The sequence below is a fragment of the Zingiber officinale genome, chromosome 4B (assembly GCF_018446385.1).
Source record: "Zingiber officinale cultivar Zhangliang chromosome 4B, Zo_v1.1, whole genome shotgun sequence".
NCBI classification, from domain to species: domain Eukaryota; kingdom Viridiplantae; phylum Streptophyta; class Magnoliopsida; order Zingiberales; family Zingiberaceae; genus Zingiber; species Zingiber officinale.
In genome coordinates this window covers 127,803,224-127,829,478 of record NC_055993.1, presented here as the reverse complement: position 1 = coordinate 127,829,478, position 26,255 = coordinate 127,803,224, and the positions used below count along the sequence as shown (strand labels likewise).

The 26,255-nt window shown below is 37.5% G+C and overlaps 3 protein-coding genes across 15 annotated transcripts; 1 reads left to right on the top strand and 2 right to left on the bottom strand.

Annotated features, from left to right (window-relative positions):
• The first annotated feature begins 10 nt into the window (after window positions 1-10).
• LOC121976606 (NEP1-interacting protein 1-like) lies at window positions 11-4,599 on the top strand. Of its 10 annotated transcripts, none has more exons than XR_006110662.1 (6): window positions 11-287; window positions 374-437; window positions 1,293-1,354; window positions 1,514-1,646; window positions 1,730-1,927; window positions 3,391-3,443. XR_006110662.1 is itself a non-coding variant. In XM_042528840.1 (6 exons), exons 1-5 carry the CDS (start codon window positions 15-17, stop codon window positions 1,870-1,872), a joined length of 675 nt encoding a protein of 224 aa, XP_042384774.1. In that variant the 5' UTR covers window positions 11-14; the 3' UTR covers window positions 1,873-1,914; window positions 3,391-3,443. The 10 variants fall into 10 exon arrangements, 7 of the variants coding, with proteins under 7 accessions (XP_042384774.1, XP_042384773.1, XP_042384780.1 ...); XM_042528840.1 differs by having other exon boundaries at window positions 1,730-1,914; XM_042528845.1 differs by lacking the exons at window positions 11-287; window positions 374-437; window positions 1,293-1,354; window positions 1,514-1,646 and adding exons at window positions 3,626-3,702; window positions 3,843-3,994; window positions 4,069-4,239; window positions 4,316-4,599 and having other exon boundaries at window positions 1,788-1,927; window positions 3,391-3,494.
• A 1,048-nt stretch (window positions 4,600-5,647) lies between these two features.
• On the bottom strand, window positions 5,648-6,488 carry LOC121977941 (heavy metal-associated isoprenylated plant protein 27-like). Its single transcript, XM_042530340.1, has 3 exons — window positions 6,267-6,488; window positions 6,105-6,180; window positions 5,648-6,041 (listed from the first exon to the last, which is right to left on the bottom strand). The coding sequence occupies exons 1-3, from the start codon at window positions 6,345-6,347 to the stop codon at window positions 5,731-5,733; spliced, it is 468 nt and encodes a 155-aa protein (XP_042386274.1). The 5' UTR covers window positions 6,348-6,488; the 3' UTR covers window positions 5,648-5,730.
• A 667-nt stretch (window positions 6,489-7,155) lies between these two features.
• Window positions 7,156-25,161, bottom strand: LOC121976604 (acetyl-coenzyme A carboxylase carboxyl transferase subunit alpha, chloroplastic-like). 4 transcript variants are annotated; one of them, XM_042528836.1, is made up of 13 exons: window positions 24,859-25,161; window positions 22,946-23,344; window positions 21,857-22,853; window positions 17,624-18,045; window positions 16,587-16,661; window positions 15,055-15,162; window positions 14,805-14,965; window positions 14,107-14,221; window positions 13,868-14,022; window positions 13,426-13,477; window positions 11,609-11,677; window positions 9,516-9,593; window positions 7,156-8,442 (listed from the first exon to the last, which is right to left on the bottom strand). In XM_042528836.1, the coding sequence occupies exons 4-13, from the start codon at window positions 17,969-17,971 to the stop codon at window positions 7,402-7,404; spliced, it is 2,202 nt and encodes a 733-aa protein (XP_042384770.1). In that variant the 5' UTR covers window positions 17,972-18,045; window positions 21,857-22,853; window positions 22,946-23,344; window positions 24,859-25,161; the 3' UTR covers window positions 7,156-7,401. The 4 variants fall into 4 exon arrangements, with proteins under 4 accessions (XP_042384770.1, XP_042384769.1, XP_042384771.1 ...); XM_042528835.1 differs by having other exon boundaries at window positions 21,857-22,844; XM_042528837.1 differs by having other exon boundaries at window positions 21,857-22,844; window positions 22,950-23,344.
• Window positions 25,162-26,255: the final 1,094 nt, after the last annotated feature.

Sequence of the window (26,255 nt, the reverse complement as noted above, 5' to 3'; positions counted from 1 at the left end):
AACATCGGAAGAGGATGAAGAGACGCAGAGAGCGGAGTCGGTTTTTAATGGGCAACGAAATCACGGCAGGGATAACGATGAGCAGAATATTCCCGGGAATCTTCCGTCGCTCCTCTTGTCGTAGCGGAGCGAAGTTGGACTGCGGCGACCCGGACCGGCCCAGCCCGGCACGTGGCCCACTCAGGTACGACCTTATCGACTCGCTGTTCAAGATCGACCCAAATAATACCGAAGGTTTAATCGGCGGTCCCCATTGCTTCAATCAATCAATCAGAGGCACACTTTGCGTGAGTAGTTAAAAGAGGCACTGTGTATGATTTGAGACTCGTTGGATTCACGTAATATTTTGTAATTATTTCTTAATGTGTTACAGTTGCCGTCGGCATTGTCAGATTGCCGTCGTCGTCTCGAATCAGTCTCCGCCATCATTCTCGGAGGTAAAATTTAAATGTATCTTCTGCTGCCGTTTCCATCTGCAAACAATCCATCGCTTTTATGTGAAAGAAGGTGGTCTGCTCTCATCTTTTCTCATACTCGTCGTTTATTTCAGAATTCCATGTTGCACGCTACTTAAAAACTATTTGCCTGTTCTTTTGTGTTAATATTCTTGATTGATGACCACCTAGATGTTGTTATAGTGGCTGTAAATTCTAAATTGTGTAAAAGTCTCTTGAATTCCATCTGCTCGATTCAGCACAGAAGGTGTTTGTTGATTTGCTCCAGTTGCGCTTGCTAAACCGAGGTGATAGCCCTCCTCATCGGTACATATCTAGGTGCTGTTTATCGTTAATAACCCGTAAAAAATCTGACATTTCTCTAAAGATGCCCGTAAAAAATTGCAGCGTTTAACTGAGGAGTCCAACGGAACTTGTGATTCTCTTCAAACTTAGTTAAGAACAGTTTTAAGTAGTTGTCTAACATAAAGATGGAAATGTAATTGTAGAATTGTTGATTTCACGGAGCGCAATAGTTTGCATGGAGTTTTAATTTACAAACGCTTGCTTGCAGATGGTGTATAACATGGAAATGGCTCTTAACACAAACTTGAGATCATTCAAAATACTGCATTCTTCATTCAACTTTGAAAAAGTATTCACTATTTTTTCAGTATTATTTCATCTTTGAAAAACATTTTCAAGTGCTGAGTAAAATTGCCTTTCCGGTCTTGCGTATCTTTATTGGCAAACATGACGTTTTATCTGCTTTTCCTATAAAAAACATGATGCCTTGTATGAAAATTGACATATTACCTGCACTTCTTTTTATCACTAATATCAACAAACTGTTGACAGTGAGAACGTTGGCCAAACAGGAGACAGATCTTGTATTGGAATTGCATGCATATCGACATCAGGTGAAAATGGTCATATATTAAAATGATTAAGCAGTGACAGCATCATTGCACTATGAATGGATAAGGTTTTATTATCGTAGTGTTATCAACAACATCATTCTGACCCCTTGTACAAATTAGTTCATTACACCTGACTTTGATGTACATTAATTGTTTCAGGGTTTGATCGACTGCCGTGAATCAATCATGACACGATATTTAGATTTACAGAGCTTCATTTTGCGATCTCGTGTACTGAAGTTCTATAGACAAGCACTAAGAACAGCTCGTCGGGCCCCTATTCATGCAAGAGGTCAAGCTTTTTTCTCTCTTTGTTTTTCCTTCATCTTTTATCAAAAAGAAATTGCAGCATTTTGAATTCGGTGGTGTATACAGATGAGCTGAGACAAACCATGAGGCAGGAAATGGAAAAGAATCGGCACTGTGATGATAGACAGAAAATTCGCTTCTTACTAAGTGAAGGCATGCAGAGACTGAAGGGTCTAGATGAAATGCTTGATATGATGGGGCACAACTGAGGCATTTGTTAGGCATTGATGCATTCCTCCTTCAGAGTAAATGTATTGAAACTTGGTAACCTTTTATCTTTCTCGAAGTAGAGAACTGAAAATGAAATAATGATCAAAACTGAGTCGTTCTTTCAAATGATCTTGTAATTTATGAGCTAGCATGACTTAATTGGAAATCTTTTGTTTTTACATTTGCCTTGTTGAAGTGTCATGGAGCTACTTCTCTGCTTGCTACATATATAAGCTTTGATTTCTGAACTAATTGGGAGGGAGTGCAAGTTTATCGACTTGGTGATAAACCTTCCAACAGTACAGGTCTAACTAGATTGATGCAGTGTAGGGTCATGAACAAACTCTAAACTTGCCTAAATTTTACATTTTTTTACCATTATTATACATCTCTAATATATTTTTGGTAGAAATTCACATGTTCAAATTTCAGTGGAATACTTATAAAAAGTAAACTTTTGCTCGAGGCATTAAGGTTATTCTTCAGAGAATCTCCCAGAAGAGGACATCAAGGGATTGCAAAAATTAAGAACATTGAATCCGCTCTGACGAACACAACTGCATTAGAAGAACTCAAGACTGAATTGATGAAGCTCGGATTGATCCTAACCAAAACTGAAATCAAGCAACTCATGTTCATCTTATCAGCTTGAAGTATAAATTTTGAAACTGAACCCAAGATTTTAAAAGTCAGATCCACATTCTTTAACATAAAAGAACCAAAGCTACCCTCAATCTAACATTTTTTTTCAGTAAACTCTTTGAAATTTAAAAAAAAAAACACTCAGAGGTCCCTTGTATATTATCTTCTCAAGCTTTTCTTAATGATACAGCAGTGAGATGTGCACAACATGCGACGCATTTGGATTTATTTTTCCATCTCTGTTCAAACACTGTCTGTTCCAATATAATAACTAAACAAGACTTGTCTGTTTAAAGAACAGAGAAAAAAACATGAATTATTTATGTGCCATTCCTTGCTGCTACTGATTCTTCAGTTGCATCTTCATTTCAGCAGGGAAATCAGGGATATGTTTCCTCATTCATGGAACAAAACATGGAACTCAATCTGTATTATGAGTATCAGAAATTATTATGATAAAGTCTCATGAGATCTTTCTTTTGAGAGAAAAATACATCCATTAGAATTTAGATTTTTCTTCTCATCTGGTGATTTGTCTTTATAGGGCTGCCATTTATCCTCTCATTTCTTTTAGCTGTTACTATACTCGAAAGCAAAATGTTACTTGACTTGCTGATATATCTCACCTTATTGCCAATTAACTTAAATTCTTATCCTTCCCTTGTAGTATAACATCACCAATGCCACCAACTCCCTTTCTTCCACATATTCTTTTATTATTCTGGCGGTATTTTTTGTCATGTCATCTAGATTTTGGATGACCATATTTCTTTTTTTATTAATTCATTTCAAATAAAAAATAGTTCACAATTGGCGCATGAGCACCGGCAGTTTTTTTTAATTCCCTCATTAATGCCTATTTATTTCCAATAAAGCTTAGGTAAGGAACTACAAGTGATGCTGAATCATAAATGCAATCGGTGCTCAAGAACAAAGCAGTGAAGAACACACTTGGTATAATCAAACAAAGGCACCTCTGGTATGTGGCTTAAAGTAAATCACTTGAATTCTATAACTTCAAAGAGGTCGTTCAAGCAATTTCCACATTATGTCTTTAGCCCATCCTGCATGGATTGCCTCTATTCTTCTTCTTCTTCTTCTTCTTCATAGTTTGGGATACATATGCATGGTCTCCAAGTTGTTTGCAAGAGTAATCTGTGCCGCTTTGACTTGCGTCTTTGCAAGTGGTTGGTAGTTCCTCTTCTTCTCCGCTCCCTAGTTATCGATTTACTGGTCTTTACAGGATTGTTCAGCTTGAGTTTGCAAATTCCTAGTATAAAGTTTGTTGCTGTTGGTGTAGTTGGTTCACTGGTTGGGGCCATCACAGGTGCTCTCATAGGCCTTGCCACTGAGAGTGGTCTTCTCAGAGGATCTGGAATTGGAGCCATTACAGGCACCGTCTTCTCCATCGAGGTCGTTGAATCGTCTCACAATTTATGGAACTCCAGGGACTGTGGCAGTTGGAGCCTTCTCCATCTGGTAATCTTGCAAACTCTTGCTGAGGGACTGTGGCAGTTGGAGCCTTCTCTATCTGATATATCTATCACTTGTAGATGAATGCACTCAGTTTGCCATTCATGGAGACTCTTGATCTTTATGAGACTGATGGCAACACCAAGGGAATGCCCATGGACGAAGTCGAGAAGCTGCCTAAATCCCAAGTCACTGCAAGAGGCAGTCTTGATGAATCAGGGGAGAGAATAAGTTGCTCAGTGTGCTTGCAGGTGCAATTTTCTTCCAATTAAACCATTGCGAGTTGAATGATTAAGACTAGAACTTAACAACTTTGGAATGTTTCAGGATCTGCGAGTGGGAGAAATGGCGAGGAGATTACCTATTTGTTGCCATATGTTTCACCTGCCATGCATCGATACCTGGCTCATCAGGCATGGCTCATGTCCCCTGTGCAGAAGGGAGGTTTTTAATTGAAAGGTTTTTTTTTTTACCCAAGGCAATGGTGCAACGGCAGGGCCAGGATATTTTCTTAATTTTTTTAAGTATCTAAAGATTAAGTCTAATTATAATGATTTAATAGATGAATTTTTTTTCATGGATAGTTAATGTAAAAAGCTGGATTGATACATCGTCTGCTATGAATTTTTACTTAGCTTCATGACCAATGAAAAAAAATTTTAAGTTGAGACTGGATTTTGAATATCTGGTATCAATTAAAAAATAAAAACAGATTACATTTTGATTTAGCACACCGTGCGGCGCACAGAGACGTGGGAGTTATGAGTTGAAATCCTCTGTCCCTAAAATGGTATGTTCTCGTGTCCCTTTATCGATCAGACGGGTTAAATTATATTTCAAGGATACCGTGCGTATCACGAAGATATCTTGATCATCTGATCGATGAGAAGATACGGGGGCATGTCATTTTAAAGACAGAGGATCTTAACTAGGGAGTCACTAACGTTGCGCTTGGGGTTGGTGGCGGACAGCACCAAGGGCAAGGCCCTGGGAGTAGCTGGAGGAAATGCGGTTTGCTTCACCGCCGAGCGAATTGTACGGCTGCTTCATGATCCCCTTTACGACGCCGACGATCGCACACTACTCGTTGTGACCGATGACGGTGGCTATTAGCGAAGGAATTAAAAAATTCCGTCGATAACGGTTGATTTAAAAAATTTATTTTATAATTTACTCTAATAGCGACAGCGAACTAAAATACATAACAGAGTCGATGAGGGCGCATTAGAAGGACCAGAGGCGGAGCTCGCCCAAGTCGAGAAGAGTATTGTTCTCCGCTCGATCACTTCACGCTCCGCTGCTGCGCGCCGTTAAATGCAAAAGCGTTACGTTGAGCTTGATGGTGCACTTGATGTTGCTGATTCGAGAAAAAGAGAGACTAGTGAGAACGTATTTCTAAGGCAGAATCTCCATCATGCTCTCTTTATCGGATCGAAAGGCGAAAGCGACTCCACGGCGTTCCCTAAATCTGGAGTTTGGTTTTAGACAGAGATAGAGTTGAAGACTCTACAACAACATTTATGATGCGATTGAATTAGAAGTTCTTGAGTATTCATCGCCTTAATTGTTGGTTTTAACCATTTGAAATATTTTTAACCAATTCTAAGTTCGTTCGTGAATTAATTTTAATTTCTACAGCGTCAAAAAAAAAAAAAACTCTGAAAGAACGAACACAAACTAGATAAACTACCAAACACCGCGCGCCGGAGTTCTCTTTTATACACGCAGGTAGTTTTAGATATTCACATGACGGCGCACGAGTTGGGGTTGTCGTCGCTGAACGCGGTGGTGTACTTGACCTCGGTGGAGCTGGCGCGTGCCAGCGTCGCCGCCTCCGGGTCGCTCAGCACGTTCCGCACGTACCCCGGCGGCGCCTTCTTGTCGTACGCCCCCGGCGCGTACGGGTGTTCCACTACCTCGTACGGCACGTACGGCCACGGCTCCGCCTTCTTCCCCGTCTTCCGCTCGATCCTCCTCATCACCTTCTTCACCTCCACGTATCCCTCCACCGTCACCTTCTTCTGCTTCGGATCCACCTCCACGCTCCTCACCCCTGCACGCTCATCGCCATCACCATCTAAACTACAATATCTGAATGGATTAATCCGGTAATTACCTTTCATGCCTTCGAGTGCATGCCTAATCCTCCTCTCGCAGCCTTCGCAGTCCATCCTCACCTTCAGCTCCACTGTCTGATCGATCGATCGATCACCACCCATGAGCAATTAATTAGTAAAGTAATTAATAACACGCATTACTAACCAACAGCGCATCTCACCTGCAATGGCTTCTTCTTCTTGAGCTTCCCGTGACTGCAGGGGAGGGAGCATAGCTCGGAGACGAGCTCCAAGACGCCCATAGCTAGTGGTACGCTGGCAGCCTGGCACAGCTTCTTCCTCTTCTGTTTAAGGAACAGGTGGAGATAATACTAGAGAAGAGAATTGTGAAGTGGGGAGGAGAAGTCTCGATGCTTCTACTGATTGATGGCTATGCTCCTAAAGCCAGGTGTTGGATGGCTTTAGCCGACACGTTCTGACTCTTCCCCTGCTCTGTACACACATGCCTAGATTTTGCCCGTCATGGTCGGTTTGACTCGTCCAGTGACTTCTGTATCGTCCGTGACATGCGGATTTCCCATAGAGCATCCGTAACCTAATGTTATAATATTTATCACCTAATCAAAATATATGGAAGCCACTGTCAATAATATATCTTTTTTATTTATATCCCTTTTAATATTAATATAAATCCCATCAACTACTTATTTATCCCTTTTATTAATTTTTTAAATAATATTAAAAATTTTATAATTTAAAAAATATATATATATTAAAAAAATTAAGAGAGAGTGTGTTCAAAGATATTCAAATCTTTAAACATCCTCTCTTCTATGAATAGACATTATAATATCCATTTACAATAGAAAAAAGATGTCAAATGAATATTACAACATCTATTTAACACCTATTGTAGATGCTCATAATCATGTAATCGTTCTCTTTGTTAAAGTATATCTTACCTAGTCGACATTGTCGGCCTTCCTTTCCCTAGATGCCATAAATTCATTTGGTGCTCGGTTATAATTTGTCCTAATAAACAAACCAATCATCACAAGTATGGTTTTGTGAGTTGCAATTGCGCAACCGCCAGTACAAGCAAAACCCAGCTGAGTTCATCAAGTTCATAAAGCCATTTAAGCAAAGTGAAATATTACAACTAGTCTGGAGATGGAAAGTTGGGAACGAACTTTTTATTACCAACTTTAATTGTACCTTCTGAATAAAAAAAAAGGGAATATCATCTCAAGCAGCTCCAACGTAATTGGGACCTAGGTGTATAGGACCAGCACAATGAAAAGAAAGAAACCCTGGATATGAAAAAATGCATCGTCTCGTATGAAACTGCCTTAAGTTTTACACACAGCCAGCATAAGCTGGCTCTTGAATGGACGATACCACAGAAGCTTCGACTCTCTTTCTCAACTCAGTCAAATCAATAGCCGCAGCAATTTCTTCCTTTATCTCACTCACTAATTGCTCTATCTTTTCTTCATTAGAACCGCTTGCAATCTCCGCCTTAAGTTCCTCAATCTTGTGCCTTAGACCAGCTTTCTCTACTGCCATATCTATTTCCTTCATCACCACATCATCAACCTTCGTTAACTCCTCTTCTAACCCTGGTGGAGCTGTTGGCAATTTTGTCGTTCCCAAGCCAACTAGCTCCAGGTTCACAGATTTTAGCAGCTCTATAAGCGTGTCCTTCGCTGCCGCCACTGCTTCAATCTGATCTGCATCCAACACTGTTCCACTGGCCACCAGTGTTCGTGCCGTTCTCAAGACTTCCATCTTAGCCTTCATCTTATCTAGGAGCTTCTCATTGATCTCTCCCTTCAGCTTCTCTGCCTTCTCGTTCTCCTTCTGCGGCCTTTTCTTTTCAAGGATCTGCTTATGCAACATGCTCACCCATGAGAGCACTTTAAGCTTCTGCTTCAGTTGCAAGAAAGATTCAGGGCGATCAAACTGTTGTTTAAATTCTTGAACCAGATTGTTGACCCTTTCCTTTAATGCTGAATCAATAGTTTCAGGAGATCTGGATAATTCAGTTTTAAGACTTTCCAGCTCCTCATGTAGGCCCATAGAAATGAAGGCATTTGTCAATTCCTTATCTACTTCTTGCCTCACTTTTGTTATTGTCTCTGCAGAAACAGGCAGGATCTTTCCTTCTCGTGCCCTCTTTTTGAGGTCCTCAATTTTAATCTGTCCGCCATCTGTAACTAGAGAAGTATTCACATCCTCCAAACTACTTTTTTCAACTGGTATCATCTTCACATCCTTCTTCTTCATCCTACTTTTCTTAACTGGGTCCACGAGTTTAGTTTCAACAAATCCGCCGAGTATCCGATACTTCATGTATCGCTGATGAAGTAAGCTATCATTGTCTAGTTCAGAAAGCTCCTGAAGTTACATAAAAGATCATGGCCTTTGACAATATAAAACAAGAAAATGAAAAATAATACTCTGAGATGAACAAAATGCAGAAGAGAGCCAATCCTCAACCCACTCAATTCATGATTTTATATCTAGAAAACCGTAAATACAAAACTACAATTATGGCAATATGGCAATCGAAAGATTCAAAAATTCTCTTTTAATATTCTCAAATGAACAAGATTATTGGAGATGGTAGATGTTGTAGTTGGACTGAGTATCATTACATTAATGATGTGACAACATTTCATTTAATTAGACTAACGTATTACAAAAAATCAGTGGTACCAAGATTATCCATGTTGCCTATCAAAGAAATTGGAATTTATTGCCTGTTGTCAAACATGCTAATAGTTACAGTGAACAAATTAGAATAGTAGTATAGTACATTCAATACATGTTAAAAGCTTCACCTAGAATTCCAAATAGCAATTTGAAGAGTTCCATCTTGAATAGTAATCTAAAGGGTTACTTGGAAAATATTTAAAGTGACAGTGATATCCAGATTACAATCATATGATTTTTCAAGTTCTATATTTCTTTGTCTAATTTGATTTTATTCAAAAGTGTGATTTTTGTCTAATGTTTTACTTATTTTGCCATCAGTCAATTTATTATTCGTCTGAATAGTAATACAAAATATTGGATGTAACAAAATAATTCTTTTCAAGGTTTCAATATTAATGTATATCAACTAATTACTTTACCTATCTGCATCTACTTGACAGAAGGTTAAAATGTGTCTATATAAATGTCAAAACAGATTACAAACTACCTCAACAAGTTATCATGAGTGTTGCACTAAGAGTAGTTAGAGAGAATTTGGATGAATACGGTAGATCTTTTCAAAATTACCGAAACCTCAAATGAGATGAATTGCTGACTAGGAAAAAAAATGGTAAACAAACAAAAAGCCACCTGAATATGCAGTGATGGAGAAATTGATGAAGAAATGAATGTAGAACTTTTAATGTTTTGCTCAAATAGGCATCGATAGACTAACATTTGAGTAATGCAAAAAGATGTATATATTGATATACCTCCATGGCATTCATGACAGCAATCTTGATTTGTTGTGAAGTCCAAGTTGGATTCAAGTGTGCACCACCTAGTGGTTCCTAACGAACAAAATCATAGCACAAGTAAATATATATACAGGAACAGGTGCCAGCACAAGATTATGCCACGATATGGAAAAGGCAAATAAAAATTTTAGAAAAGAACAAAGCACCAAGTTCATAACATGTAAGAATGGTTAATTCACATTATAGGTCGAATTCAAAAACACATCTAGCAAATATGGTAAAGATGGATTTTTTTGTGACAACTTATCTCAAAAGAAAGGACCCAATTTATATTTCTATGTTTCAAACTTCCCCAACATACAGAAAGGTGGACTGAACTGGATTAATTGGCCTAGTGCAAACAAGCATGGAGAATGATTGAACTGCAGGTCAAATATCTTTAATAACTGATACAAGCAAGTTCCAATAGACCTAATTCACATATATCATGCATTCATTGTAGCAAAGGTGATTACGCTCCTCACACCCGTCCTTATGTAAAGGGAGATAAATCACGGGATAAGCTTACAACCGACCGCCAAGTGACTAAGGTACATATACCATGCATTCATGAAATATATAAAAATAGTCGAAAAAAATAAAGCATTACAACCTAATGATTTAATGTGTCTAGTTCTGGAAAGATAAGGTTTTTGGAAGTGTTAGATGACTGTTTACCCATTCCAAGAGAATTTGTTACTCCAAAATTTACACATTTTACTATAACCAATAATAAAAAAATAAATTTGATAAAATTTGTGATCAGCATTCAGATTGGAACACTATATTACAACCTGCAACTCTGAAATAGTTTTGGCAGACAACTAGTATCACACTATCACTTGATATCATTCAGGTTTGTGTTCATCCGGTTGCTTCTTTGCTCTTTTTTTTTGTTACATCCGATGCTTTATAAATTCAGTCCACAAAGCATTAAATCAAAAAAATTGATGTTTCAACAGGAAAGCCATATCCCTGTATGTGGATATGATTAATCCTAAGCAATTTATAGTTAAAATTGGGAAGATAATAGTATCAAACATAACTGATTCCATTACCCAAAGAAAAATTAAAATAAGTAACTTCACATGGATTGGGGACAGAAGAATGCATAAATAATTCATTAAGTACAGATATGTGAGAAATTAAACAATCAATTCCTGTATCATTAAACTTCCTAAAAGTTTGAACGATGTTTAATTGTACTTCATTTGTTATTGATAAAGATCTCAAGTCAAAATTATATCCAGTAAAGCATTTCCAATCTATTCTGCCAAGGTAGTGATTCTACAACTCAGTTCAACAGTTTCTTTAGTGCATGAAAAACCCATTGCAATCATAGCTTACTCTATTGTGTATATAGAAGTGGTAGAAGTACCAACCACATCAAGACAAAACAATTAAACAAACCTTTTTATCATTTGTTAGAATAGCTAGAATGATGCAAACTGAGAATTAACAATACAAAAAGTTTTGGATTAAAAAAACGAAGAGAATTTATTTGAATTTTGAACTCTAGTGCAATCTCCCAAAGATGTCTGTTCTCCAACAATCTTCACCGCCTTGTATGAACTCAGATATGTGCTCAAGAAACAGACAAGCGTCAGAATATAGCTCAGTTTGAATAAGGTCTCTATATTACCTAAATTATATTGACATGTTCCAAACTAGTATTAATCTGTACACAATATAGTTCACTTCAGTACAAAGTATGCCACACTGATATAGCTTATCCTTGTTGCACAATTCAATTATTATTTATGCAGCACACCGTCTAATGTAAATAAGACAACCTGCAACCTCATCTACGTGTGCATAATAGTAAAATACATATATCAAGGAGAGGCCCGTCATGGAGTTATGAGCATATATTCATCCTCAGTTGGTTTGTTCCATTTTGGATAAGTGCTAGAATGTTTCCTAGTTCCTACTAAACCACAACACCATATGGTAACTTAACTTGTTAAAATTAAAGAAAGAAATAAGGTAATTTAGTTGATTATAGTTAAAATGGAAAAACAGCATAAGACTTCTAAAGAGAAGCAAAAGTAAAAGATCCAAGAACTAACAGGGATGATCCCATCAGCAATCTTCAATCTCCGTAGTGCTTTGGGTGTGATTCTTAGTCTTTCAGCTGCCTGAACAAGTGATCCAAGTTGTTAGACACTTGGACTATATATTTACATGTGAATATATATACATACACTAGTCATCAATGTACAGGTTAAATATTTGTGAGAATTCAAATTATTTTCTAAAATTTAGTTCTAATTTAAAATGTAGCATTCACTAAAACACAAAATTATCTAAACTTATTAGTTCTTTTATCTAAAATAAAATATTTCTAAAATCAATATAAAAATAATGACACAACTTCTCTCTTGTAGCCATGAAGTAAATAATTATAATAATAATAATAGAAATAAAATATAATTTATTTGATGAGCAATGCACATAACCAATTTCATAATTGTTATCATCATCTCAATTAAAAAAGATCATATAAAAAAAATCTTATATACCTGCTAATTGATATAGAATCAATTATTGATTTTTTACACTTCTAAAATTATACACTCAATCAGTCAATTATATTAATTGGACCACCTCAAAATAATGAATTATTTACTATTTAATGATTTTTAATATTGCTCCTTTTCAATTTTTACATACTATTAATATAACATACTGATAAAAATACTCAATCATTACATTAGCATTTACTAATCACTAAGTAATTTTTGAAAGTTTAAATAGTTACGTGAAGTGAACTTTAATTTAATTTCATTTCATAGTTAACAAATTGATAGATTGTTTATTAATCAAATTAATTAAACTAATTTAATCAAACAATTTCGCATTTATTACATATTAGCTTTTCCTTTTAGAATAAAAAATACTTTAGCATTTTAATTTTTTAAAAAATAGTAATATAAAAATTAATTTTTTGGAATTACTTTTTAATAGATTTTATTATATATTTTTTAACTTAACTTTCAAATCAATTGAACTACTTTGATTATTCAACTTTCATTTTTTAATCTTTTATGAAATTAATCGGAATTTAAGTAAAATTCTTCAATTTTAAAATTAATTAAAATAATTTAATCTGAGAATATATGTTTGATTAATTCTATTAGATTCTTTAGTTAATTCTATATGAAAATAATCTAAAATTATGCGGTGTTGTGATATAAATATAAATAAAAATTACTGCTACTCATCTACTAATTTATTTTGTCTTATTCATATGCTATAGCTAAATTTTAATTTTAAAATTCTATTATTTTGTCTTATTTATGAAATTAATCAGAATTTAAGTAAAATTCTTCAATTTTAAAATTAATTAAAATAATTTAATCTAAGAGTATATGTTTGATTAATTCTATTAGATTCTTTAGTAATTCTATATGAAAATAATCTAAAATTATGCGGTGTTGTGATATAAATATAAATAAAAATTCCTGCCACTCATCTACTAATGTTATTTTGTCTTATTCATATGCTATAGTGCAAAATTTTAATTATTTAATCTTTGATCGAAATCATTTGCAGTGCACATGTTTTTTTTTTCTTTTTTCTGAAAAATCAATAAAAAATCACGTACATTTATCAATGCTATTTTATCTTATTCATATGCTACGGCACTAATTTTCAGATTCTGTAGCATTTATAGAATGAGAAATTTTTCCAGGCCTTCAAATGCATGTCTTTTATATATCATGACAGGCGAGGCAGCAAACACTGATCCCGGTTTAAGTGAGATCAGCGTGCAGCTTGCAGAATCCATAACCAACGGGTTTAGAATCCATCTACAAGCTGAACTTAAATCCATCTCATAGCTATATGCTCAATAAAATGGTCAACTATATCTTGAATAATGTACCTTAGGAGAAGCTTGAGAATCCTTCCACAAAATTGCAGCACAAGCCTCAGGACTGCTCAAAAATAAACACTAGTAGTGAATATTAAATCAAGCTATACAAAATGATTATATGAGTAACAGTTTCAAAACAATTATATACAAAAAGGGGAACAAATGTAAATTCGATGGAAAACAGACAACAAAAACAACAATGCAAAAAATAAGTATATGGCTAAATTGACATACAACAGAGTAACAATTGATCTTGTATTAATAATACCACAGTTATCATTTGATTATCAAAGAAAATGGGAAAGTTTGGTCTAGAGAAATAAACAATCTTTAGATCCTCAAATATCAGGGTAAATAATGTGACAATGGGTATCCAGTTTTTCTTGAAATTGTGAAATTTTTTCTTGTATATGAATATCCTTCGTGCAACGAAAAGAAAATAAAAGAATACCTGGCAACATAAAATACAGAATTTTCCATCATCAATAATTTGTTAGCACAGCAAATAGCAAGAGCACCACCAGATCCACCTTCACCAATTACGACAGAGACCATTGGAACCTTTAGGCCAAACATTTCCCTTAAATTAAAGGCAATTGCTTCCCCCTGAATTATTGGACAAATTTGGTATTTGGCTATGAAAAGTATGAAGAGGAAAATTAACAATCCAATTTAGAAGAGATAAGATACCTGACCAAGTTCTTCAGATTTTAGGTCGGCAAATGCCCCAGGTGTGTCAACGAATGTGATGATTGGGAATCCGTGATGGTCAGCATACCTCATCATGCGCAAGGCCTTTCGATATCTGCAAAAATAATTTGCAACTCTCTGGGTAATTGTTTTCAGACAATGAAGTGTCTAATAATACTACAGTTTTTTTCTCATGAAAAGCAAAACATTCTAACTCCAGAAATTCTCTCAACATGCTTTGCCCATGATTCCCCCAAACGTAATTCTATTTTGTCCAATTTCACATATTTAATTTAGAAATAGCCTGAAAATTGAAATTCTCCTAAATGATCATAATTGTCATATTGGTTCATCCTTAGAGGATCCAATTGCCAATGTTGACATAGCAATTGATGCAAGAGTGTAATCTATAAAATTGAGTTATTTTACAATTAACTTAACCAGCATTTTCAGTAAGTGGCGATCCCATCCAAAGTCCATAAAACTAATGGGCAAAAAATATGCTATTTTGTGTTATGCACCTTGCTATATAGTTCCTTTGTTGCATGTTAAGAATAGATGTATTAACTTGACATGTTGAATACCAATTTATCTACTCCAGCATGTCAAATACACAAAGCAAGCACAAAATCAAAATTGATTTTGCAAGCCTATGTAGAAAGAAAAAACACCCACAAAATAGTCATCAATTTATTTACCCATGTGGAGTTGGCATTCCAAAATTGCGCTTAATATTTTCTTTAGTATTCCTGCCTTTCTGGTGACCAATAAACATGTAGGTTTTTCCATCTATATTTCCTAAACCTGTAACGATAGCAGGATCATCGTAACCTGCACGGTCACCATGGAGCTCAACCCACTGGCAGAACAAAAAATGGCTATCAGACAGAGTATTGCATAAGAAAGGATAGGAAACTCGAAATTGGAGCAAAAAATTCAAGAGGGTACCTTGTCAGTTATGTTCAAAACGTGATCAAGAAATGTCGGCCTGTTGGGATGACGAGCCATATGCAGTCGTTGAAATGGAGTTAATTTTGAATATAAATCTTTCACGGCCTACAAGTTTCCAACATATGGCTTGAATTCATTTGATCATAGAAGTCCAGTTTTTCTTGTACATAAAAAAGTATGCAATAAGCACTTCGTTTAACCTTAAATTGGAAATCATACCAGTTCATATAGGATGACAATTAGTTGAATAACATTAACTTAATTGAGAAATATTGTAGTCTATAGAATCCAAAAATTACCCCAAAAAATTAAATGGGCATAAAATCTGCATATTTATAGTTGTTTTATGATCATTGGCAGGCCAAAAGATATAGGGAACTAACGTTCCACATTTACCTCCCCTGGCTTAACAACCTTAAAGCCAAGCTGTAGTAATCAACAAAAGAACCTAGGATCCTTTTAGTATCCTATAATTGGGCACATTACAAAAACAGTATGGTAACTTAGTTTGAAAAAGACTTCAACGCATAATCTGAAACAACTTAATTTGCTATACCCAATATATTTTAACAATTTATTACCTCTCTCTTCCTGTGACTAGAAATCTATTCATCAAAACAGTACATTAAGAATGGATATCAATACATGACAGAAAACTTTTTTTTGGTAATATTCTCCAGAATTCCAGTTTATAACATCAAATTGTCGAGAGTAGATAATAGTTGATTAACGACATCAGCTGATATATCAGAAAGAAGGTTCGTTTGTACTTCATCAACAGACATGATACAACTGTTAAATGTATTGTTTCCTGGAATTAATCATCATAGGATCCACCATATTCTCTTCAAACATACTAAGGGGCATGCTGGGTATATTGAATACATTCAGCTGGACATGAGAAAATTTCCTTGTTTCTTATCCACCAATGTAATACAGGCAAAAAGGTGAAGAACAAAGCCAAATAAAAAGGCAGACCGGTGCACGAAGCTCCCGCTATGCGGGGTCTCGGGGAAGAATCCATTGTACGCAACCTTACTCTGCTTTTTGCAAGAGGTTGTTTCCAGGATTCGAACCCGTGACCTTTTGGTCACAAAGCAACAACTTTACTGATGTGCCAAAACTCCCCTTCTAAAACAAAGTCAAATACAAATTCATAAAAAGAAAGGCTATTAGAAGAGATTCATGATCTCAATCAACCATTGAAAAAACATTTGTTAGTTTTAGTGACTCATCTACTCTGCAACATATTTACGGATTTCTTTTCAAAGGAAATTAGATAATAAACAAAGAGTCGAATCCAAAGAACTGAGGCTCACAATAAAACGGGTAAAGAAATAGTCCTATAAATCAAAGTAAAAATCCTTATGAATCATCTTTTCGATATAGTTGTCAAAAGAAAGCATCCTTTTACAAAAAACAAATAAATAAATAAAATTAAAATAATAGGTCTTTAGGCACATCTTTTGCCAAGAATGTTGACAAAACAAAAGATCGAGATGCATATCCAAATTTTAGATCATTTTAACCTGCTGATATTTGCTTTCCAGGAGATTAATTTGATCGCTGAAGTCCAAACCAGTCTCAGCAGCCATTTTGCGCACCTAAAGGAAAGTAAAAAAGTAATAAATAAGTATGAGGGAATAACATGGGACGTGAAAGTATACCATTCATCATAGTCATTGTCATCGTCATCGTCATCATTATCATATCATTTTTGCCCCAACTATTTGAGATCAGATATGTAGATATGTGAATCTTAGACTTCCATTGAACTCTATGCAAAGATATACTACATGTAATAATCAAATCAATTAAATTATTTTTATTAAAGTAACTAAAGCTCTCTCAAGTCTCATCTCCCGCTAGCCATTATACATTCCACTCTAATTGATTCAACTCTTCTAATTATATAATAAAATTGGTCAAGATTGAAGCCATCCATATCATCTCAACATATGTTATTTCATTTTTTTATCATCGATTAGAGCTACATTTAACTGCTCATGGATATTAGTATCACATTTAACATTGTCTCATAAAATGAAAAACGAAGTTAAAATGTCCAGAATGAAATGTGGTTAGGAATAACCAAATGCTACTAAAAATTGTACAAGCATCAAGAGAAAGCATTCATCTTAATTAGCAGGTAGGAGTCTTCTCTGGAAAGCATCATAGAATGGATTTTTCAAAGTATGTTCTTTTTAGACTAATTAGTAGAAGAAAACAAGGTCAAAATGCAAATAAAATCAACTCAAAACTAGCAACCTAAGTAGGAAGGAGAATAAACACTTAACTAGGTTACCACGATATTTTCTAGCACCGGGGAACTGATGTAATGTTACCAAGGTATTTTTATGGTTACCTCGCAATTGAATCTTAATGACCAAGATTGGCAATTGATGTGGAAAAGAACTATAGAATACCAGGAATCTTTGTTTTTATTTAATTTCCTGATGTTAAACTGTAGAACAAACACAACTACATAATCTGATATATACATATGGCATGTAAATGGAATAAAATAATAATAATTAATGAAAACATTGCAATCTGAAGAACTTACATCAGTGATTTTCTTTTCAAGCTCAACCAAAGGCTTTTCAAAAGCAAGGGTAACAGGTTTTGGTTTCTCAGCCAGAGGTTTGAATTGTGACAGATAACTCAGGTGTCCACTTTCCATGTTTGGATCAATGACCTTAGGCCAGGGATAATCATGTTTTTTACCCTTTCTAATTTTTGCAGCAGACACAGACAACCGACGTCTATTAGTAGCTCCTCTAATTCCATAAAATGAACACTTGTGCGAATCATAACCAAGAATTTGCTCCCTGACCAAAATATTCGATCCAGATACGAAATTGCCCCCCTCTCCCCCTACTCTGACAGCCAGGGAAAATGATAGAGAACTCATTGTGAACGTCTAAGGTTGTGAGGCGACAGCGGTTCTTTAGGAAAAAGACAATATGAGTCACAAATGCCACGTTCCTGCACCATCATACCATCAAACAAGTGAGAATCCAAATAGATAAATGGCCACAGAGAGTCGAACAAATAATACAGATAAGCTATGTAGATGTAGATTATCCTGCAAGAAAACTATCTACTACAAAATATTCCTACATATGACTGCAGTAATTGGTGAGCATCAAAGTCGAAAAGATTCGTCAAATTCTTACGCGAAAAAGAATGTAAGAAAAAACAGGATAATGAAGCAGATCTAAATTACATTATGAAATAAAAGAAACACATAGACACACACAAATATGTGGAGTCCCGAGCTAACAAGTGGCAAACAGACATCAATCCCCCAGGTGAAGGAGGAACCGACAAGATCGCACCACTCATATGAAAATCGAGACACTAAACCGAAACTCACTCAGAAAATTTCTCATCTCAGGAAATGGAGCTCGAATTGAGAGAATCATTCGCAAACTCGAGCTTACCTGGCACGGCAAGGCCCCAATGCGCAGTGTGTATCCCTGAAGAGGAGGAGAAAAGAACGGGGAACGGGATCAGCGGTCTGCTTTGGCGAGGTGGAACCGATCTAGGGCTTGATCGCGAGCACGATGGCTTCTATAGCGTTTAGATGGTAAATGACAACGGCAAGCTGTGCCGAGCCTGGATCTCCTGGACCACTTTTTGTAATCCAGGGAATGTGCCACTCCTATTTTAGGTGGGATCGTGGTCGTGATCCGACCGTAATTGGTTGCGATCTCTTCTAGGGTTCATCGTCCCCACCAGGTTATAATTTTTGTTTGGAGCAGGCGGCCGGAGGCCGCCCGGAGGACACCCTCGCTCAGCGCCCAGTAACCTGGCCACTTATCCACCATCGGAGTCCTCCGGGCGGCCTCCGGCCGCCCGCTCCGAACAAAAACTATAACCTGATGGGGACGATGAACCCTAGAAGAGATCGCAACCAATTACGGTCGGATCACGACCACGATCCCACCTCAAATAGGAGTGGCACATTCCCTGGACCACAAAAAGTGGTCCAGGAGATCCTGGCTCGGCACAGCTTGCCGTTGTCATTTACCATCTAAACGCTATAGAAGCCATCGTGGCTGTCCAAGTGTTCGACGATCATGCTGGCGCGAATCGTAAAGTAGAGGACGAAATCCCGGTCCCCGAATCCGCGGAACTCCTGAAGTAGCGACCAGCGCATGGGGCCACGTTTGAGCCCACGAATCACTCCCCTGCGCTTTGCCGCCGAATCCTTTTTTTAATGCCTGCCACTGTCTCCGCTCGCGATCAAGCCCTAGATCGGTTCCACCTCGCCAAAGCAGACCGCTGATCCCGTTCCCCGTTCTTTTCTCCTCCTCTTCAGGGATACACACTGCGCATTGGGGCCTTGCCGTGCCAGGTAAGCTCGAGTTTGCGAATGATTCTCTCAATTCGAGCTCCATTTCCTGAGATGAGAAATTTTCTGAGTGAGTTTCGGTTTAGTGTCTCGATTTTCATATGAGTGGTGCGATCTTGTCGGTTCCTCCTTCACCTGGGGGATTGATGTCTGTTTGCCACATGTTAGCTCGGGACTCCACATATTTGTGCGTGTCTATGTGTTTCTTTTATTTCATAATGTAATTTAGATCTGCTTCATTATCCTGTTTTTTTTACTTATCAAAGGGTGAGATTTAGCTCGATAAATCAAAAGGCCCGATAAGTTGGAAAATGATATTACTTATAGTGTGTGTTGTTGATTATAGAAGGAAACTGTGTCCTAGTAATCTAGGTTAATAATGTCCCCAAGAGAAGCTCATAAGGATTGTCATGTTAAACCCTGCAGGTGGACTTAGTCCGACATGACGATAAGGTTGAGTGGTACTACTATTGGACTAAGACATTAATTAAAATGAGTTGTCAGTAACTCAATTAATTAGTGGACATCTGATATCTTAAACACAGGGAGACTAACACACTCATGATAAGAAGGAGCCCATAATATAATTTGGGATTGGTGTGGTAGTGCAATAATAACTCTCTAGTGGAATGAGTTATTATTAATGAACTTAAGTTGTGCGTTCGGGGCGAACACGGGATACTCAAGCTCGTCGGGAGGCCAAAACCAATTTCTCCTCTAGGTCCCTGTCGTAGCCTCATTAATGCCTCATAACCACTCATAAGAAGCCCATCTTGGTGTCCAAGAAGGGGTCGATCCATAGCTTGGTGACCAAGCCAAAGGGGTCGACCATATTCTCCTTAAGGTGGCCGGCCATATGCTTCATGAAGGGGCTGGCTACATAATTCAAATTAAGAGGGGTGTTTTGAATTTTTAAAATCTTCTCTTTGTAGATATTTACAAGTTTTAAAAGAGAGATTTTAAATTATAAAACTTTCCTTATTTGAATTAGGTTACATGGTTTAAAAGAAAGTTTAAAAGTTTTTAAAACTTTCCTTTTTTAACCATCCTCATGGTTTTTAAAAAGGGAGTTTTAAATTTGAAACTTTCCTTTTTTGTAACCATGTTAAAAAGGAAATTTTAAATGAGAAGTTTTAAATTTTAAAACTTGTTTTAAAATAAAGAAAACTTTCCTTTTTTAAACATCCATATTAGGAGATTAAAAGAGAGCTTGTAAAATTTTATAAGAACTTTCCTTCTTTGCTTATAAAATTTTTACAAAGTTTTTTTTTGTTTATTTTCTTTCCTCTTAGGGCCGACCACCCTTGCTTGGTGCCCAAGCAAGGGGTCGGCCAATCCAATTAAATCAATCAAGAGGAAGAAAAAGGAAATAAAAAGGAGGAAAGGAAAAACAAGAGGAAGATTTTAATTTTTTTGTAAAAATCTTTCCTTGTTTGCCTTGCGCAAGTATTATAAAAGAAGGGGAGGAGAGGCCTCATGATTATGAATTCTATTCTTTCTCTCTTCTCTCTAGTCTTCTCCTAAGGGTCGACCCTTGCTTTTCTTCATGCTAGGGTCGACCACCTCTTGTGGTTGCTTTGTGTGGTCGGATACAAAGAGAAGGAGAAGAAGAGGAGAAGTAGGGATTGCATAAATTCTTATTCTCTTGCTTGTGCTTTCTATTGTGGCCGACCCTCTCCCTTTCCCTTTCCTCTTGCTCTCTTTTGTTCCTTGGTGGTGGTGGTGGCCGAAACTTAGAGAAGGAGGAGGAGTCTTTGTGGTGGTGTTCATCTTAGAGGATCGTCGCCTACACGACGTCCAAGAGGAGGCGAGGAATACGGCAGAAGATCTCGAGATTATTAACATACAAAAAAAAGGTATAACTAGTAATTATTTTCCGCATCATGCTAGTTTTTCTTTGTATGAATTCCAAACACAAGAGACATATGATTCTAGAGTTTCAAATTTGAGATTCAAGTTTGTTTTTTTTTTGTTTTTTTTTCGAATTTGTGATTCAATTATTCCTTTTGGTTAAACCTAGAGTTATATAAAGAAATTAAATATTAGCTTTCCTTAAAAGGCATTGTCTAGGCGGTGGTGGATGATCTCATACCCAAGAAGGACTAGTGCCTCACCATGCAGTCCAGGAAGCCAATTTTGGAAATTAATATTTTATTGAATTCATAACATAGGGGGATTTGGATCAATAATGTTAAGCATCGTTTGTGATCCAAATCTAAACCATTAAGAACAGATAAGTTAAATTTGGAATCAATAATGCTAAGTTCCGTTTGCGATTTCTAATTTAATTTCTAAAAAACACAATAGGTTGTTTAGGAAAGGTTTGATACTTGTACACAATTTTTGTACAGTTGAACCGGTACGATCTTCCTAGGACCAACCAACAGCTACCAGAATCTATCAATGCATAAGCAGGTAAGTTGGCAACAACAATCATACCTGTGATAATGGCCCACCTGCTCCTGTGTCATAGAAAATACCCTCCCTTTAGTTGGCTCTTTGAGTTGAGGACAGTCTCTAGCGAAATGCCCTGTCTTCTTGTAGGACATCGAACTTTGTCCTCAGTCTTAGGAACGGTACCATCAACTATTGGCGATCTTTGAGGTCGCTGTCGTGTCTGTGGTTGTTTCTATGGCTGTTTGGCTTGGAATTGTACAAGAATAGGCTTCTTCTTGCTTGGCTCCTGCTGATCTCTCCCCTGATACCCTACTCTCTTATTCTGCGCTTCCTTGATCATATCATTCTGATCCCTTTCTGAAATCAGGGCCTGGTCCACTGCCTCTCTAAACGTGGTAACTCGACTCAGCCTGACATCGTGACGAATGACTGCCCTCAATCCTTCAATGAAATACTTCAGCTCCTCCGTTAGTTGCCCTGCAAACATGGGCACAAAGTATCGTCCTCTCTCGAACTTCCGGACGTACTCAGCCACTGTCATATCCCCTTACCGAAGCTCTAGAAATTCTCTAGCCAGTCGAGTTCGATTGTCGGTGGTGAAGTATTTCCCATAGAATAACTCCTTGAAGTCCATCCAAGTCAGAGTAGTCAAATCCATTGCAGAGCACATACCCTCCCACCATATCCGAGCATCGTCCCGCATTATGAATGTGGCGCACCTAACCTTGTCAGCGTCCGTGAGTTGCATGAAGTCGTAGATGGTTTCCAGGGACCGAATCCATCCTTCTGCAACAATCGGATCTGCAGTGCCCTTGAACTCTGCAGGCCCAAGCTCCCTAAACTATTTGTATACTGGGTTCACACTGGCGGTGGATCGACTAGGTGCATTTTCCTCTGTCCTGATTCTCATTAGTTGTTGGATCTGTTCTCCATGGAGACGATTCTGCTCCTGTATAAGCACCGTAAGCCCTATGAGAAATTGATTGCTCTGTCCCCCATTGTCACTGTTGTTCCTTCGGCTTGCCATTCCCTGTACATTCTAACTTACGTTCATCATTGCAGGTTAGTACATTTGTTGTATCATAGCTAAGTTGTCAACTAAAATCAAGACTACAACATGGTAAATCTTACAAACTTGGGATGGAAGTAGCCGAGTTCCTGATGAGATGGCATGCGTACACTGTCCTTTAGGAGTCTTTGCTCTGATACCAACTGCAACATCTCCAGATTTCCCTCAATTTTTTTTATTTATTTATCTTTATGAGCAAACCAAAGCTATGTAGAAAGGTACCATACTAGTAAACCCACCCTAACAAACTATCAAACCCAACATATCCAGTAGTATCACATAGAGGGAATTAACTGAAAGAACAGAAAGACACCAATACGACCTGGCGACGAAAGGCACATAAAAACACCAGTCTCCACAGCACTCCTAGATGTACGGACAGTGGGGCGTGCATCCATCTCGCCTCCTCGTCTACTCCGACCGCAAGCTTCCTATCATATCTTGGGAGGTATCACTCTCACCTGTAACGTAAGCATCATGAGTTTACGAACCCAGCAAGTAAAACCCAATATGAATAATAAAGCATCCATGAAGTAACAAGTGCAGCATTAAATAGGCATATAACATGAGCTTAATACAAGGTAGAGAAGAAAACATACGATGCTTAAAAGAGTCTACATATCTAATATGGATGGATATGTCACGAAGTGGTAATCACCATTTGAGCCAATCAATCAGTCCCATGACCCTAGAGGCATCCCTCCTAGAGAACATGCCGTTATATAGCCGAAGCTAACATAAATTACAGTATCAGTTAGTTACTCATGTTTGGATGGGCCCTTCCTAAAGCTCATCCCAGGGAACCCATCCCGTACTGTCACCACATGTATTCATACCCTTCCAATTAGCCACATAATTATCATAACCTATCTACCTCATACTTGGATTAAAAGTGCATACCATTCACTCTGTAGTCATACTGATTCACATTAACCTCTCTGTTTACAATTCGTACTTAGCATTAGAGCATCAGGAGCCTAAATTGGCATAATGAATTAATGAACATATCACCAGAATTCAACTATCAGGAACCTAAATCATGCATAATGAATTAAGGAACATAACACAAGAGTTAAACTATCATAGGAATTTGAATCCTGTGACAGAAACTAATACCACAACCACCACAAGAACTCCATAAAACTGCAACAAAACTACCACACAGCCACTGTGATGAGGGAAACAGAAACACCAAAAACAGGAACCATTATTCGATCTTACCATCTTGCTTACAATCTAAAAAAATATCCAAAACCAACAAAAAGCAAAACCCCCTTTGCATTCACACTTCCACCTATCAAATTCAGTCACAACAACATGACCATCTCGGAAGGAAACCAAGGACACCAACCAAATCTCAAAACCGCAGCTTAGTACAGAACATATCATACACTGCTAATTCCATACAGAGGCAGATTGGTAATGAGCCAAATTCATATAAACTCCAACGCGATTCGGAAACAAAGCTTCCATCCAGCATCACCGTTCCAATTCAAATCTGACCAGAAAATTCAGACACCATAAGAATGCCAAAGCTTCATTGTTTAAAGCTTTAAACACCAACGATCGCTGCTAAGCAAAGAAAAGGCAAAACACAAACCCACAGCTACCTCAAAAATAAACTCGAATAGCACTACATGGCACCAGAACAACCTCACGGAAAAATCCACCAGAAATAATTCTAGAATTTTCAGAATCTATAAGGAGAGCAAAACAACTATCATTACAGCTTAAACCACTGGAATCCAAGCAAGAACTCCATGATTCAGCACCCAATTCCGCAGCACATCCGTATCGCAAACATGAAACCAAGCCTCATCAAATTCAATCAAAGTCCCAAAACCCAAATCCGTGTGTCGAAACCAGAAAACATCTTGGAAGAGGTAGGGCATCACGAAGAACTCAATTCAAGACCCGTCCAGTGACGCACATCTTAGACGAGCAAATCAACTTCACCTAAATACCTAACCCATACCTCATGGATCTCGTTCAAATATAGGGGAAAATACTTTCCTTCTCCTCTCGGTTTCTCCGACCAAAAGCCCTCGCCCAGTTGCTAAGCGCCGCCCGTAGGTGGCTGGAGAGCTCCGCGCCTGGTCGTGCTGCTCTCCACGAGCTCGCCGGCAGATGGAGCGCGTGTGGTGGCGCCTGATCGGTCTCAGAGGCCGACAACGAGGCCCGTTGCGTGTGATGGAGGTGATGAGGGGAAGGGAAGAAAAACGGGGGGTTCGGGCGAGAATAAGGGAGAGGGGTCGGCGGTGGAGCTTTTTGAGGGAAGAGATCATGGATGGGTATTTATCATACCTAAGGGACTTAGGTTTTTGGGTTATTGAAGTTAATACCCAAAGGTTTTTTTTTTAATTCCTATAAATATTGGCCCCTTTATGTATATAAAATCCCTCAAGTAATACTTACGAGACCTTACACATTAACTTGGAAATTTGTACCTAATATCAGTGTTTTTTTTAGTGTTTTTTTTATGTGATCAAAGGGGGAGAAATAGATACAAATTATAGGAGAATTAGGGGGACTTAAGTTTTTTTTTATTTAAGATTATTTTTCAATTTGAATTACATTTTATGTTGCAATTTCTTTTATTACAAATTTATGCATAAAATGTTTATTTTTCAATTACTACTTGTTTGTTTTTATCCTAACTTGAACTTGGGTTGACGCACATCAAAAAGAGAGAGATTGTTAGATCCCGTGGTTGTTTTGATGTGATCAACCAAGTTAGGTTAGGTCCTGTTTAGTTTTGATCCCTTTGCCTAAGCTTGCAGAAGCTTAAGAGCACAAGAAGTCGAGCGGAAGACGCAGCTGGTGAGAAGGACGGTATGGGAAGGGAGCCGACAGGCTCGGTGCGTCCGAGGGATGAAAGAGCTGCGGAAGAGTACACCGGTGGACAAGAAGAACGTATGCAACGTTCGAGGGATGAGAAGCCGGAGTGGAAGTATGCTCGAGAAAAGGCCAGAAAATAGGTTCGGGTGAGCCCTATTGTTACGATTCCGCAAGTACACGGATTCATCGTTAGTAATAAAGATTATCGATCCCACAAGCACTGGTTATAAGCACTAGCGATGACACACTTAGGATTAGCTAAACTACCGATGATTGTAAGTTATCTAAAGAAAAGGGGTTTGGAAACAGAAACAAGAACTAGCAAAGAAGAGGTAATAGACTTGGTTTATGAAGAGTCCTAGGAGTTCGGTTTCATTGTGGTGGTATTGATGTATCATATTTTATCCTTTACTCATTGTCCATCAACATGCTTTTGTCGGAAGCTGAAGTATCTATTCTTAGGTACCAAATAAAGAAGTTCCCTATGAAATCCTGTTACGATTAACCCCTATCACTAGGGCGCCTCGGTAGATC

Coding starts and splice junctions, on each gene's coding strand:
- LOC121976604 (XM_042528836.1), bottom strand. CDS start 17,971: ATGAGTTCTCTATCATTTTCCCTGGCTGTCAGAGTAGGGGGAGAGGGG. Junction 16,662..17,623: donor TTGAAAAGAAAATCACTGAT/GTAAGTTCTTCA, acceptor ACTTTCCTTTAG/GTGCGCAAAATGGCTGCTGA. Junction 14,966..15,054: donor TTTTGAACATAACTGACAAG/GTACCCTCTTGA, acceptor TTGTTCTGCCAG/TGGGTTGAGCTCCATGGTGA.
- LOC121977941 (XM_042530340.1), bottom strand. CDS start 6,347: ATGGGCGTCTTGGAGCTCGTCTCCGAGCTATGCTCCCTCCCCTGCAGT. Junction 6,181..6,266: donor AGAAGAAGAAGCCATTGCAG/GTGAGATGCGCT, acceptor TCGATCGATCAG/ACAGTGGAGCTGAAGGTGAG. Junction 6,042..6,104: donor TGCACTCGAAGGCATGAAAG/GTAATTACCGGA, acceptor ATGAGCGTGCAG/GGGTGAGGAGCGTGGAGGTG.
- LOC121976606 (XM_042528840.1), top strand. CDS start 15: ATGAAGAGACGCAGAGAGCGGAGTCGGTTTTTAATGGGCAACGAAATC. Junction 1,355..1,513: donor TGCATGCATATCGACATCAG/GTGAAAATGGTC, acceptor TAATTGTTTCAG/GGTTTGATCGACTGCCGTGA. Junction 1,647..1,729: donor GGCCCCTATTCATGCAAGAG/GTCAAGCTTTTT, acceptor TGGTGTATACAG/ATGAGCTGAGACAAACCATG.